The sequence below is a fragment of the Pyxicephalus adspersus genome, chromosome 5 (assembly GCF_032062135.1).
Source record: "Pyxicephalus adspersus chromosome 5, UCB_Pads_2.0, whole genome shotgun sequence".
In the NCBI taxonomy this organism is placed as follows: domain Eukaryota; kingdom Metazoa; phylum Chordata; class Amphibia; order Anura; family Pyxicephalidae; genus Pyxicephalus; species Pyxicephalus adspersus.
The window spans coordinates 63,443,064-63,455,832 of NC_092862.1; the positions used below are offsets into that span (position 1 = coordinate 63,443,064).

At 34.5% G+C, this 12,769-nt stretch overlaps 1 protein-coding gene across 1 annotated transcript in view; it reads right to left on the reverse strand.

Moving 5' to 3' along the window:
* Positions 1-467: 467 nt before the first annotated feature.
* The window catches only part of LOC140332062 (uncharacterized), a 47,330-nt gene continuing 35,028 nt past the window's right edge, over positions 468-12,769 (reverse strand). The window contains exons 23-28 of the mRNA XM_072413359.1: positions 11,856-11,888; positions 11,203-11,349; positions 6,031-6,207; positions 4,545-4,635; positions 3,737-3,814; positions 468-1,773 (exon numbers count right to left, since the gene is read on the reverse strand). Coding sequence (XP_072269460.1) covers positions 1,583-1,773; positions 3,737-3,814; positions 4,545-4,635; positions 6,031-6,207; positions 11,203-11,349; positions 11,856-11,888 — 717 coding nt within the window. The 3' untranslated portion in view covers positions 468-1,582. The remainder of the gene's footprint in view (positions 1,774-3,736; positions 3,815-4,544; positions 4,636-6,030; positions 6,208-11,202; positions 11,350-11,855; positions 11,889-12,769) is intronic.

The window sequence follows — 12,769 nt, forward strand, 5'->3', positions numbered from 1 at the left end:
CTTCTCTGTGCAGTTAAAAATAAATACATTGCACTTAGTACTGGCATGTAAATGCATTTCCATAGAAAGCCAATCATGGAATCATGGGAGATGTAGTTTGAGATGTTACTATCATATATGTGGCTGCTCATAACTCCAAAAGAGGTTAAGAGACAAGAATATTATGCTGAAAAGGAGGTTAGTTCCTCCAGGATTACAAGATTCATCTTGGTTTTGTTGCTAGATCCAGAATGGTTTTCATACTCTGTGCTCTCTGTTGTCGGTACAGGGAGTTCTATCTTTCCACTACCTGAAATATTCCTAATTCTGAATTCTTTACCTACTTGCAACTCCAACATTATATTAACTCTGTTGTGTTTGAATGAATTGGAGCTGGATTGTGGTGATCCCCATACCTGTGGCCTTTTCGGTTTTTTTCGTCACCCTCCCCCTTTCTTAATAAAGAGTAATCCTACTTATGCTTAGACCTGGGAGAAAAACTTGGGACAAACCTTGTCAGATGAACAATGGACACAAATTTGGTCTAGAGGCTCATAGTTCAAATATTATTACCACTCTAGAGAACTCCTCAGAGTATTCCTCATGTGGTAGTATTTCTTCAAAGTGCTGCTTCCACTTCAGAATAGGAGCTTACAAAGAGGATCATAATCATTGGAGCAAAAGGATCATTTGTAGCACCATGCACATAATGGGTTCACAAAGTTTTACTGAATAGATTTTTTAGACACTAAGAAAAGCCACCAGCAAAAGTTTCAATGAAAGGCTGTCTGGATGCAAGACAAGAGCATGATCAGGGGTAACCAGATCAAGGAAAATTTCGCCTTAACTAAAATCTGACGATAGCAGTTGTGTGGGCATCGACTGTTGAACTGCTACTGAAAATGTTATTTCTCTGGCTATCATGCTGATCCTATGTTTTAATGTTTTCAGTCACTGAACTGAAACCATGCAGGTCAGGAAACCTGCCATCACTTGCTACCAATTTCACCTGGGTCACTTGCTAGAGACAACAAGTTACTAATATTTTCAGGGCATACACAAGCTACATTCTTCTTTTATTCACAATGTATGTAATAAGCTACAATACAGAATGTAAAATACATATATGAATAAAAACAGTACACATTGTTGTAAAGGTTACCCTTACTTAGTGAGGGACAATTAATTTAATTATGTTTTAATACAATACAAACACTATTTTCTTGGCAGGGTAGTTTCAACTGAATCTGCAATATAGTAATCCTGTAAACTCTCTTTATTGGAGAACTTTGCACAATATGCCAATCCAAACAATAATCTGAACTACTGCTTTTTCTCATTCTGTTACTATATTTATCCAAGGAAATGCCATACTCTTCAATTTTCTCAACATACCAATAAGAGTGTGGAAGTATTATACAAGGTGAATCCATGTTACCAGAAAAGTAACAACATTCAGGAAGTATTTTTGATGTTAATGTATCCTGTTTTATATGTCCATGAACTTCACTTGTCGTTTCTGTACAGTTCCCAGGTGACTCCACAAATGGAGAATAAACTGATTCAATTATCTTGTCATCTTCTGAGCCTTTTTATATTCAATTTAAAACACTTTCCTCAGCCCCTGTTCACCTAGCATTGAGGGGGCATTAATACCACAGTCCCTGGCTTCACAGAATCCTGGAACACCTGCTTGGCCTGGAAGCCCCTGCTGTCCTTGAAGACCAGTGTAACCAGGGGGACCCTGGGGTCCTGGTATGCCATCCTTGGCAACTCCTGGGTATCCTGGATAGCCTATAGAAGGAAAAGTGAATTGGTGAAAATACAGAGATATTTAAGCTTAGAAGAGTAATCGGTAAAGAAACACACCTCCAGAATCACTGTTTACTCAGTGAGTGTATGCTATATTACAGGATATGTCAAGAATCAAGATGACAGAACTCATTGCTGAGGTACCAATGATGAAATTTCCAGTCATATTTTCCATACTATGCACTGCCTAGTCTACAATCCATAGAAAAATAAATCTGTTCCCAAAGGTAAATTTTCCTGAAATTCTGGGAACACATTGCTGCACCCCTTTAACATATCACACCTAACCTTAACCATAACACATAGTAAACCCAAATTATTTTACATAGGTATAAATTCACTAAAATTATATTTGCTTAAGTATAATTTAATATTTGCCTTTAAACATATAGTTTTTTCAGGCAATACTAATATGTGAAAATATGTCTATGATACATGTTTTACAAAGCAAAGTAATGTAAAAAAGTTCAGAAATCCATACCCATCTTTTATCTTCAAATATAGAATTACAGAAATCCTAAATCTATTTGGCTGTTAAGGTAACTGTTGTCTTCAAATTGAATTAGATGTTTGCACTTTAATGTAAAATTGGTGCAATGTACTGTATATACTCAAGGATGAGATTTTGTTTCCTTTAAATAGCCATTAGAAAAACCATCTCGGTTTATACTCAGTTACAAGTGACCAATCATAACTAACTCATAGTACAACATACTTTAACCTGTAAAAGGTGAGGGGGGTGTATTCTTTACAGACTAAGCTGATCTGATTTTTTTTAATGGTATTGCTGGTAATTACTATTTTGATTGTTAGCAGTGACAGCCGTATTTTGTGAGCAAAGTTTATACTCACGTCTAAGCATTTCCAGGTAAAATAGGGACATATGGAGGTTCAAATGTAGGTATATACGGTAAACATTTTCTTCTTTTTTTAGGAAAACCAAGCATTCTAATCATAGGGATGTTACTTGTGAAGGAAAATTATAAGACACAATTATGTCTATGCATGTTAACATTGGACTTCTTGATCCTACACACATGCCCAAATCTGATGGATCCAGAACTACAGCCCTCAACAATCTTCCAGATAACAAGATAGATAAAATACACGATAGCATTATACAAAGATAAATGTGGTTTATCACACTAAAAGACCTTTCAATTAACCTTTCAATATATTCAAACAACGAAGATAAATATTTGCATTTAGCCTTCCTGTACATTAAAGTGGAACTAAAGTTTTATTTTTTAGTTTGTATGTTCAAGCAGGTCATTTTTGCAGAAATGGACAGGAATATCCATTTTGTAATAATGGGCCTGATTTATCAAAGCTCTCCATCACTGGACAGAATAAACGTTCATCAGTAAAGCTGGGTGATCCAGCAAACCTGGAATGGATTTCTTCAAAATCGTTTGCTATTTGCTAACAAATGTTTTGAATACTAGACCAGATCCATTCCAGGTTTGCTGGATCACTTAGCTTCACTGATGAAAGTGTATGCTGTACAGCCTTGGAGAGCTTTAATAAATCGGGGCCAATGTGTCCTAATTTCCAGATTGCTCCGGTTTTCTGAAATCAAAGCTGAGCTGCGGATGATCAGCTTTAGTTGCCAGGGAAACCCAACAATTCCAGTCGACTGGGTTTAGTTCCGCTTTAAGAAAGACATTTCTTGGTTATTGTGGTTAAACTATACAATGTCTGCATAAAATGTTTATGCGCCCCCATTGTATTGCATGGGTTTCTTCCACAATCCAAGGACCTACTGGCTTAGCTCTGCCAGTGCATTTATGTGACAATGATAGAAAATCATTGACATAAGTTCTTTTGTAACTTATGTCAATGATTTAATTTTTTGTGTCAGAGCAAGATTAAATAAAGTAAATCAAATGCTCATCATTAGGATAATGTTTTGCATAGATATATAAAACATTAAGGTTTTGTTTACCTCTTGGTCCTTGTACACCATCTGGGCCTGGCAGCCCAGTCCCTGGGTCTCCTCTTGTTCCTCTCTCACCTTTCTCACCTGCAAAGTGTGACAACATTATTACATATTATCTACATACCTTCCACACTAAATGTCTTCCAAATGTTTTCATACTACAACTGCACAACAGGAAGAACATATTTTTCTGTACAACAAAATATAATAGCTATGCAACTCTGAAATAGTCTAAACAATGAACATAAAATATAAAATGACTTGTCCACCTCCATTTTTAAAATAAAATATAGATATTTTCTGCTTTTGTTTGGTATGTCCCACATGCAAACACTACAGACACCAGAATGAGCCAAAGAACGTTCTCATGTTTCATGATGAAGAACCAACTGGGTTACCCTTTTAAAAGAAAGGAGAGCACAAACAATAAAATGGACTTTGCTGAGATTTTATCAAAGAAGGGGACTAAATAAATGTTCTAGGATAGCTCCCTAAGAACTCTAATAAAGAATTAGATCTAAAATGTTACATATTAGTTTTTTAGTAAAAATATTGTTTGAGTACTGATTTAACAAGGGCTAATATTGTTGTCTATTAATCAATATAGTGGTACCATGATAATGGTTTAGTCAGAACAGTTCCACTTTCTCCATTGTCAGAGGAAAGTATACATTGGAAATGTTTGTCCAAACCATTTGTGTTCCAAAGTAATCAGAAATAATTCAATAGAATATAAAAAATGTAAACAGTTTAATGTGAACATGCTTTAACAATTAACATATCTATAATAGGATTTCAAATTTCTATAAATTACCTTGTTCTCCCTCAGCCCCTTTTTGCCCAGGAACACCAATTGGTCCTCTAGGGCCACGATTTCCATTAATTCCTGCATCTCCAGGTTTCCCCTAGAAAAAAAGTAAAGGTAGAAAGACTCAGGTATTGAGGTTTGTAATTAATATTATAAATATTGTAAAAGGAACATAAACATGAGAGGAGACCAGCCACAGTTCCAACTCTGCACTGAAAACTCTAATAAATATGGTTATTTAAAAAGATATTAAACATAATATATATATTATTAGCCAATCAGTTATCTAGAGCTGATACACTGGGCTTGTGTCTATTGCTGACATTGCTTATTATGATGTGGAAGTTTTCTGAATAACAATTTATGTTTTTTTAGGCTAAGCATTTTGTAGAGTTGTGTGTCTGGGTTAGCTATATGGTGGGAACAGTGAAATCATATTTATTCACACTTGTACGCATCTTTCTGAATAACTCCCCAGTGTTTTATACTGTAATTACAAAGAAAGCCAAAAAGAAGTTCAGCAAAAAAAAAACACCAATACAGGTAGTCCCCGGGTTACATACAAGATGGGGACTGTAGGTTTGTTCTTAAGTTAAATTTGTATGTAAGTCAGAACAGGTACATATTTTTAATGAATGCCAATAGGACAGATGTTTGTATTAACATAATATTAGGCAGCGTGGTGTCAGTTACAGTACAATATCATCACTGAGAGTTCATCACAAACAAAGCAAAAAAAAAAACTTTATGGAGACTAGACATTCATTAACTTCGAGCTGTCCTGCAGAGTTTGTCTTGGTAATTAAAGAGTTACAAGAGCTTGCAGAAGAGCTCAGTCTCAGCTGTGTTTAGCAAAAGATTTCTTCTGCAAGTCATGGAAACCGCCCCCTCCCCCCTAATCAAGGCCACATGAATGAGCAGGGAAGCCTGTTCGTATCTAGGAGTTGTGCTTATGTCGGATTTCCTTAATTCGGGGACTACCTATACATGCAGGTATGCATTTATTTAAAAATGTAATGTTTTATGAAACTAGTTTGAATATCTCCCTCTTGTAATCTTCTGTTTAGCAGAAATACAAAATCATTAGCAGGTAAAACTTTTATTGTTTATGTATTTCAATGCTCCATGTCAAACTTTCTTGAAGTATTGCTCTAAAAGTTGTGTTATTTTCTTACATTTAACATGTCTAAGTATGATTAACATTTTCTGCACACTCTTACCTTTTGAAGTAAATAAATAATATATGTTTTCTTGGTTATTTAAAATATTGTCCATTGTTTTTTGTATACTGTTTTTAATATGCTGTTGTTATTGCTTACTTTTACATTGTATGTAAAGTAGAGCTTTTCAATGTGTAAAGCTTGTCCCAGAAATGGTCCATTATTCAAGGCCAAAAATTTGATTAATGGACTCTTTGTTACTTTATCCAATGGTAAAATCATTACCAAAAACCAAAGAATATACTCTAACATTGTATACCATGAGTTCTCACCTTCTTTCCAGCTTTACCAGGGGTTCCTGGTGGTCCAGGAGGTCCAATTAATGATGCGTTGGCAGTTGGACATGCGCTTGTACATTTTCCTCTAATACTGGCTGCATAATTCGAAGTTGCCTCTATAACTACCTTGCGGCACAGTTCATATACCAAATTATCTGGCATGTCAGGTCCCTAAATATAATAATGACATTAATAAATTTAATTTTGCAAATAATATAGTTAGACAACTTGTATTCTACAGGTTCCGAGTTAAAGGACATCTGAACCCAAACACATAAATAACACTGGTCAACAAACATTTTCTTGCCAAACAGATTAAAGTCATTTTAGGTTATGTTTGATGCACAGATTCCAAATATGGTATTGGTTTTGCTAGATTGGCTCTAGTTTTTCAAATAAAAACCTCATAGAAAACTAATGAAACATGAAAATTAGACAAAATTAAACTAGATATGCCTATGTATACAAAATTAAATGTTTGAAATACTTAATGTCAATATATTCTTTATTCAGTATAGTTACAGAAATAATCCCATCACAGAACTAAGTCATTGAAAAACTCTGTTTGTATGATTTCCTTTTATGATAATGATCAGGACAAGCACGTTGAAGGCTCTAGCAGTAGTCTGCCATCATGTGTCTATCCTATCTCCCCTTTATATATCTTGATGGAACCTGTCCCCTTCCCCTCACTTAAATCCTCCCCCTGTCCCCCCCTTCCTCACTTAAATCACCAGGGTTTTTTGGAAATTTTTGCAAGTGGCTATGCAGATAGTATACCTTTACGCTCATAGAAGCACCTAAATTTTCAAAGTTTAAGAGCAAGTTTTTGTAGCAGTTCTTCGTAATTTAGTGCTTTATGGTTACCCAAAAAGTTCTTGACAACCATGACATAGCTGTGCCAGGCAGAAGCTTCAGTATCAGTCATGTAACTTGTGAATTATTTTGAATAATTTATCAGATTCCGAATCTGGGGTCCACCCAGATTCCTGCTTTTAATTTTTCAGTACTCAATTTCAGGCTCATTAATGATGTTCGCTGCACCTTTTTTCATGTTTTCCCTTAGAGGCCATGTCACTTTTTTCCAGTGATCCTGCTTTGCTCTACTAACCCACAAGCAGATGGTAGAGCAAACTGGTACTATGGGTACTATGTGTATTCACTTTGCTGTCCAAGTAGGAAGTTCATCATTTTTAAATCAACACATGTGGACCATTGGTGTTCATGATAGCAAAGCTTTTGTAAGACCATTTTGATATTTTAATATTCTTTTTTAAGTTTTGTTGAGTGACCAATTGGAATGGATGCATAGCAGTTGCCTATATGCAGTGATAGAGATTTCAAACTTTGAGTGGAACTGTCTATGAAAAGCCGCAAGTCTTCTGCTCAGTATGCTGGTACTCCCATATGGGCTAGTAGTCCTGGGATGTTACAACAGTACACAAAGTCTCCATCTTCACTGAAATATGGTAGACGTGTCACCTCTCTTGTCCTATAAACAGTTATTTTAACTTCCAGTCTCAGACAGTTCTTTTCTTTAAGCCTGGATGCTAAAAGTTCAGATGCTTGTTTTGACAGACAGATTTAATACAGGTCACATATTAAATCATTGAGCTCCTCTTGGGAGAACCGCTGGTTTGATCAAACACTTCCTTCTCATTCACTTTCACTGCTAACTCTGGGATTACACTCCAAACCCTGTAAATCCTCCATGTCAGATACAGGAATATCAGGGAGTGCACTGAACTGATTGTATTGCTGATTCCAAATCAGGGTACTCCCAATTGTTTTTCTTTTAGGCTCTTGGCATATCATAGGTACACCAAATTTCAAACTTTTTAGTTTTCCATTTTTCCACTGACGTAGAGGTTCTACACAAGTTTTGCATACCATATGGGGAGCCCAATACTTATCTTGGTCCCCGAGTTTAATACCAAAATATGCAAGATATACTTCTTTCACAAATTCTGTAATGTTTCTTCTCCGTTTTTGAATATTCACCACAAATGTAGCAAAATACATTAAGGTCATTTAAACTACTTCTTCTTGAAGAACTCATATTTCTGTTAAAAAAGATGTATGAATAAAAAGGCGGCAAATGAAAGTTTCATGAAAATAATGCTACATTTAACCTCCTTCATTTCTGTCCGGATTTATATGTTTAAAAGCGGTACGTTGTTTTTCATGAAAAATTATTTTACAGTATAATATAAATAGTATGAGTATAATAAAGTTTGAAACACAAAATCATGTCAAAATAATACATTAAATAAATTTAAAAAAATAAATTTAATAATAAACTTTAACATGATTTTGTGTTTCAAACTTTATTATACTCGTACTATTATATTATACTGTAAAATACATTTTCATGAAAGACAATGTACTGCTTTTAGACATAGAAATCCAGTTGATTGCATTCAATACAGTTATTTTGTATTGAATGCAATACAAAATAATATGAAAATCCTGCCCACGCCGCTAGCAACGGCTGTACGTGCAGATGTCACCAGGAACTCCCAGAGAGCGTCAGCGCACTCGCCAGGGACAGACTGGCGAAAAGGATGTGGGCAGAGGATGGCAGGACCCTGGAGGACGCTAAGGACCAGGTGAATGTTTTTTTTTTTACTTTTTTTAACTACTTTACCTACCTTTCAGCAGGTTTTTATTTACCCCAACTAACACTCGGGCTTACCCCTGGGGAGGTAATATATAAAAAGCAAAACACTGGTGTAACTAAAGATTGATAATAATATGCTGTGTTAACATTTGTTGGTAAAATTGTCTATTCCGATTCCTGTATCACAAGAACTAGAGCCAATTCAATGAAACTGATGTTTTTTTCTGGATTCCGCAGACATACACTATATACTGAAATACACTAAATATATTAAAAAATCCATGGCAAGTGAAAAAAATGTTTTTTGTTGAGCTGTGTAATTTATATTGCAGCTTATTAGTCTTTTCTTGGGTCACCAAATTAGCTTTTATATTTTAGGCTAAAAACATTTTAAATATATACAAAATGTAGTTTCCTTTTCACTTTCTATAAATTGAACTAAAGGAATAAACAATGTTGTCTTTTTTATGTCAACTATTAATCCCCCCATTCATATGTAATGGAGATTAAGAAAAGGGTAACATGTTTAAAAACAGCCTGACAAACAGCACGTGCAATAGATACAGGTCAGTAAGTGAGCATAGCTACTGCAAAAGTGTTTTGTCATATATTATGCAGTGGATTAATAGCTTTTTTGTGCAAACAGATGAAACAAAATGAAGATGAAGGTACTGTTTTCTGTGGTAATAATAATTTAATGGTTATTATTGGTAAGGGCTAAAAATACACTTTTAATAATGTAAAAGATAAAAGATTATTAGTCGGAACTAAGTGAAATGATTGACTCATTCATCACCCTTCACCTCTCTGCACATCTCCATATAGATTTTAACTAAAAAGTTAAAGAAAAAATAACTTTTTTTTTAATATAAATTGGTATTGCACCATCTGTGTCATAAGAACATCAGAGTCATTTGCAGTCTATAATAAATATTTATTTGTAAAATATAATTTAATTTGTATAAACAAAAGGCATACACTATTTGCCTAAAAAAACAGAACAATACAAAAGGAATTCAATTGCATTAAAGCCATTACAATTTGCTTTTGAAAGGTAAAATGAATAGCATTGTTGCTACTTACATGCCATCAACTAACAGCTTTATAATGGCTGTCCAAACTAAAAAAATTTGGTCAATTTAAAAGAAATCCTATATTTTTAGTTTCTAATATATTGATATAGACAGATATAATTGAGGCATTTTAGGCATTTAAAAACAACAGAGAACTACATACACACTACACAAAAAGTAAAAACTTTTATTTGCACTGGCCAAGTGAGATGTTCTAAACGTGTGTGATTAAATGAATGTGGTCTTAAAATGAGTATAAGGTAACACATCAATCAGATTTATAGTTCCTAATCTGGATGACAAAGATATGTGCTCTTAGGCTGGCCAGACTGAATAGTGCTCTTGTAATATAATGTCATGGCCTGATATGCACAATCTGGACCACCCTGTAATGAATCTTGCTGGTACTGGGTTTGGTATTTAAAGGAATTACAACTATTCTAGCCATCTTTCTATTCACTCAGTCACATTGTGCTTATCCCTAAAAGCTACAAAGTTTTCATCACTTATAGATTTATGTAAGGCTTTGTGCCAGAAAATATTTAGTGTTTAGAAAAACAAACTAAGGCCTGAACGACAAAGTACATTGGGAGTTACCACTGGCTAAATCAGCTATTTTCTTATTCAAGATTATAAAGTGATACAAATGTATCAGTTGCCCAATTTTCAACAATGGAGCCAACATATAAGGGTGCAAATTGGTTAAATCACTTTGATTTTGGTGAATTATTGAAGCCAACAGGCTACTTATAAAGAGAGTGCATTTTTATAATTTTTTATTTTTATTTTATTGCTAATTTAAACAGTTCAGATAATGGAGCAGTTACAGTCCAGTCACTAGTTACAAAGGTACAAAAAAAAGGAATTACTTAAACTGGGTGTGCTCAGGTGCAGACATTACATCAAAATGGTGGAGCTCACCAGCAATGAGAAATGTTCCATAAAATAAATTTTATGGAAAATACTCCTTTTCTTATCTAAAACATAAGTGTCACTTTTCTGCACTACTGTTTTCAAGAATCAACCCAATTTTTAGCACTTTTAGCTAGAGACCCACTGGAGGTGGCCATATCAATTTATGAATCTATTACTGCCAAATGGGAACAATTTTATTGAATATAGGAGTAGCAGTGATGGCAGTAAAGCCAAGCTAAGGGACACACAGGGCTCTTAAAATAAAGCAGGGAATTAAACATTCATTCAAACATTCCTGCATGGGAATCTTCTAGGTTCATGTGTTTCAGTAGGAATAATTGATTCCCACCAAGGAATGTTTGAGGGAATGTGAGATTCTGCAGTTATTTCAAAATCTCACAACAATTTACAGCTTTTACAGATTTCTTATTTGTTTAGATACGTTTATGCAGGAGGAGTTCAACCAATGTTTACTAGTAAGAATATCTGGTTTTAGATTTTCTCCCAGTTGCCCTAGCTAGTAATTTCAGTGAAAAAAATTAAATATATTTTGCTTACCACTGGTCCGGGCATTCCAGGTGGCCCAGGAAGACCTTTTTCACCATGATCACCGAATGGACCACGGATGCCTCTAGGGCCTGGTGAACCAGGAGAACCTGTCCTGCCCAAAGGGCCGGGTGGTCCAGGGCGCCCCCGTTTTCCTTGCTGTTGCAAACGAAAATGTAATAATGTAAAAATCTTATATTATCTCAAAATACATGTTATTTTTTGTCTAGGTATGACTGATTCTATCTAGAAACACAAGATACAGAAAAGTGTAAACCCCTGCACCTAATTTAGGCTATTTTAGACTAGTGACTGAGTGTTTAATATGGCAAAGAGCATTTACAGAGTACATACATAACTCTAATCAGCCTTCATGAACAATCTTCTGTCATAGGATCTATTCTCTATTATAAAGTAAAATTATTAAAAGTTATTAAAACAGTGTTCTTCTACAGCTATGTGGGATAATTTAGTTTTTTGTTTCATTGAAATATATATATATATATATATATATATATATATATATATATATATATATACACACACATACCTACACAAGGTATATACAATGATACAATGATAGTTCCCTGGTCATTACATATAAATATATAAATATCAATGAACTATCATTGTCAAAATTTGTTCAAAGACTGTGTAATACTTACTTGACCTTTGTCCCCAGTGTCACCTGCATCTCCCTGTAAAAGTAGAAGAAAGAAAGAAATCACATCTAGAAAACCAAAATGTTTAAATAATTTTTTTTAAAAAAAATTTTATATTTAAATCTAGGAGTTGTAATTTCCCTGCTCTGTCCTTGGAAACTGAAAATCTAACCACATGTACTTAACAGTACCTGGATGTTCTCCGTAAAAAAACTTGTTTACATTTTTTCTATATATTGAAACAATGTGGGAATATATTTGCGCTTGTTTAATACCATATTATGATAACCCTATTATGTTGCTTTTTGCTATTGGCTATACTCAAAATACTCTTTGACACCATATACTAAGGTATTGAATTGAACTCCATATATTTCTTTATCTAAATTAATGTGTTTACAATAATCATGTTGTTTCTAGTACACCACAATGTTCCGTCAAATGTTATACTACCCCTGAGGAAGCCCCTAGCAGGCAAAGCGTGTTGGGTACTTCCGTATTTGTTTGCCTACTACCGTGTACGATTTGCAGGTTACAGTCTGGCCCCCCGAAACACTTTTGACCTAAGACTCTTTAGTAGTTGTTTACTGTATAGTGCCAACTTTGGTCCTTAAATAGATTACTTACGGTTGTAAGGATCTCAAATATTTGCATTGTATTTTTGAGAAGCACTGTATCATAAACACAATAATATTGCCTTTTAAGACCCCTCTGTTTTGTTTTTTCTTCAGTTTCTATATAATTTTCCGGGGTTGAAAAGCTTATGAGAGCATAGCCTAAAGCTACATACACACTTCCAATTATTATCGTTGGAAAACGAACGCCGAACGTTCATGCACGATATATATGAACGATCGTATAGCACCGATCCTGCACATAGAGTTAACGACACGATCGTTCGTAGATATTGTACACAC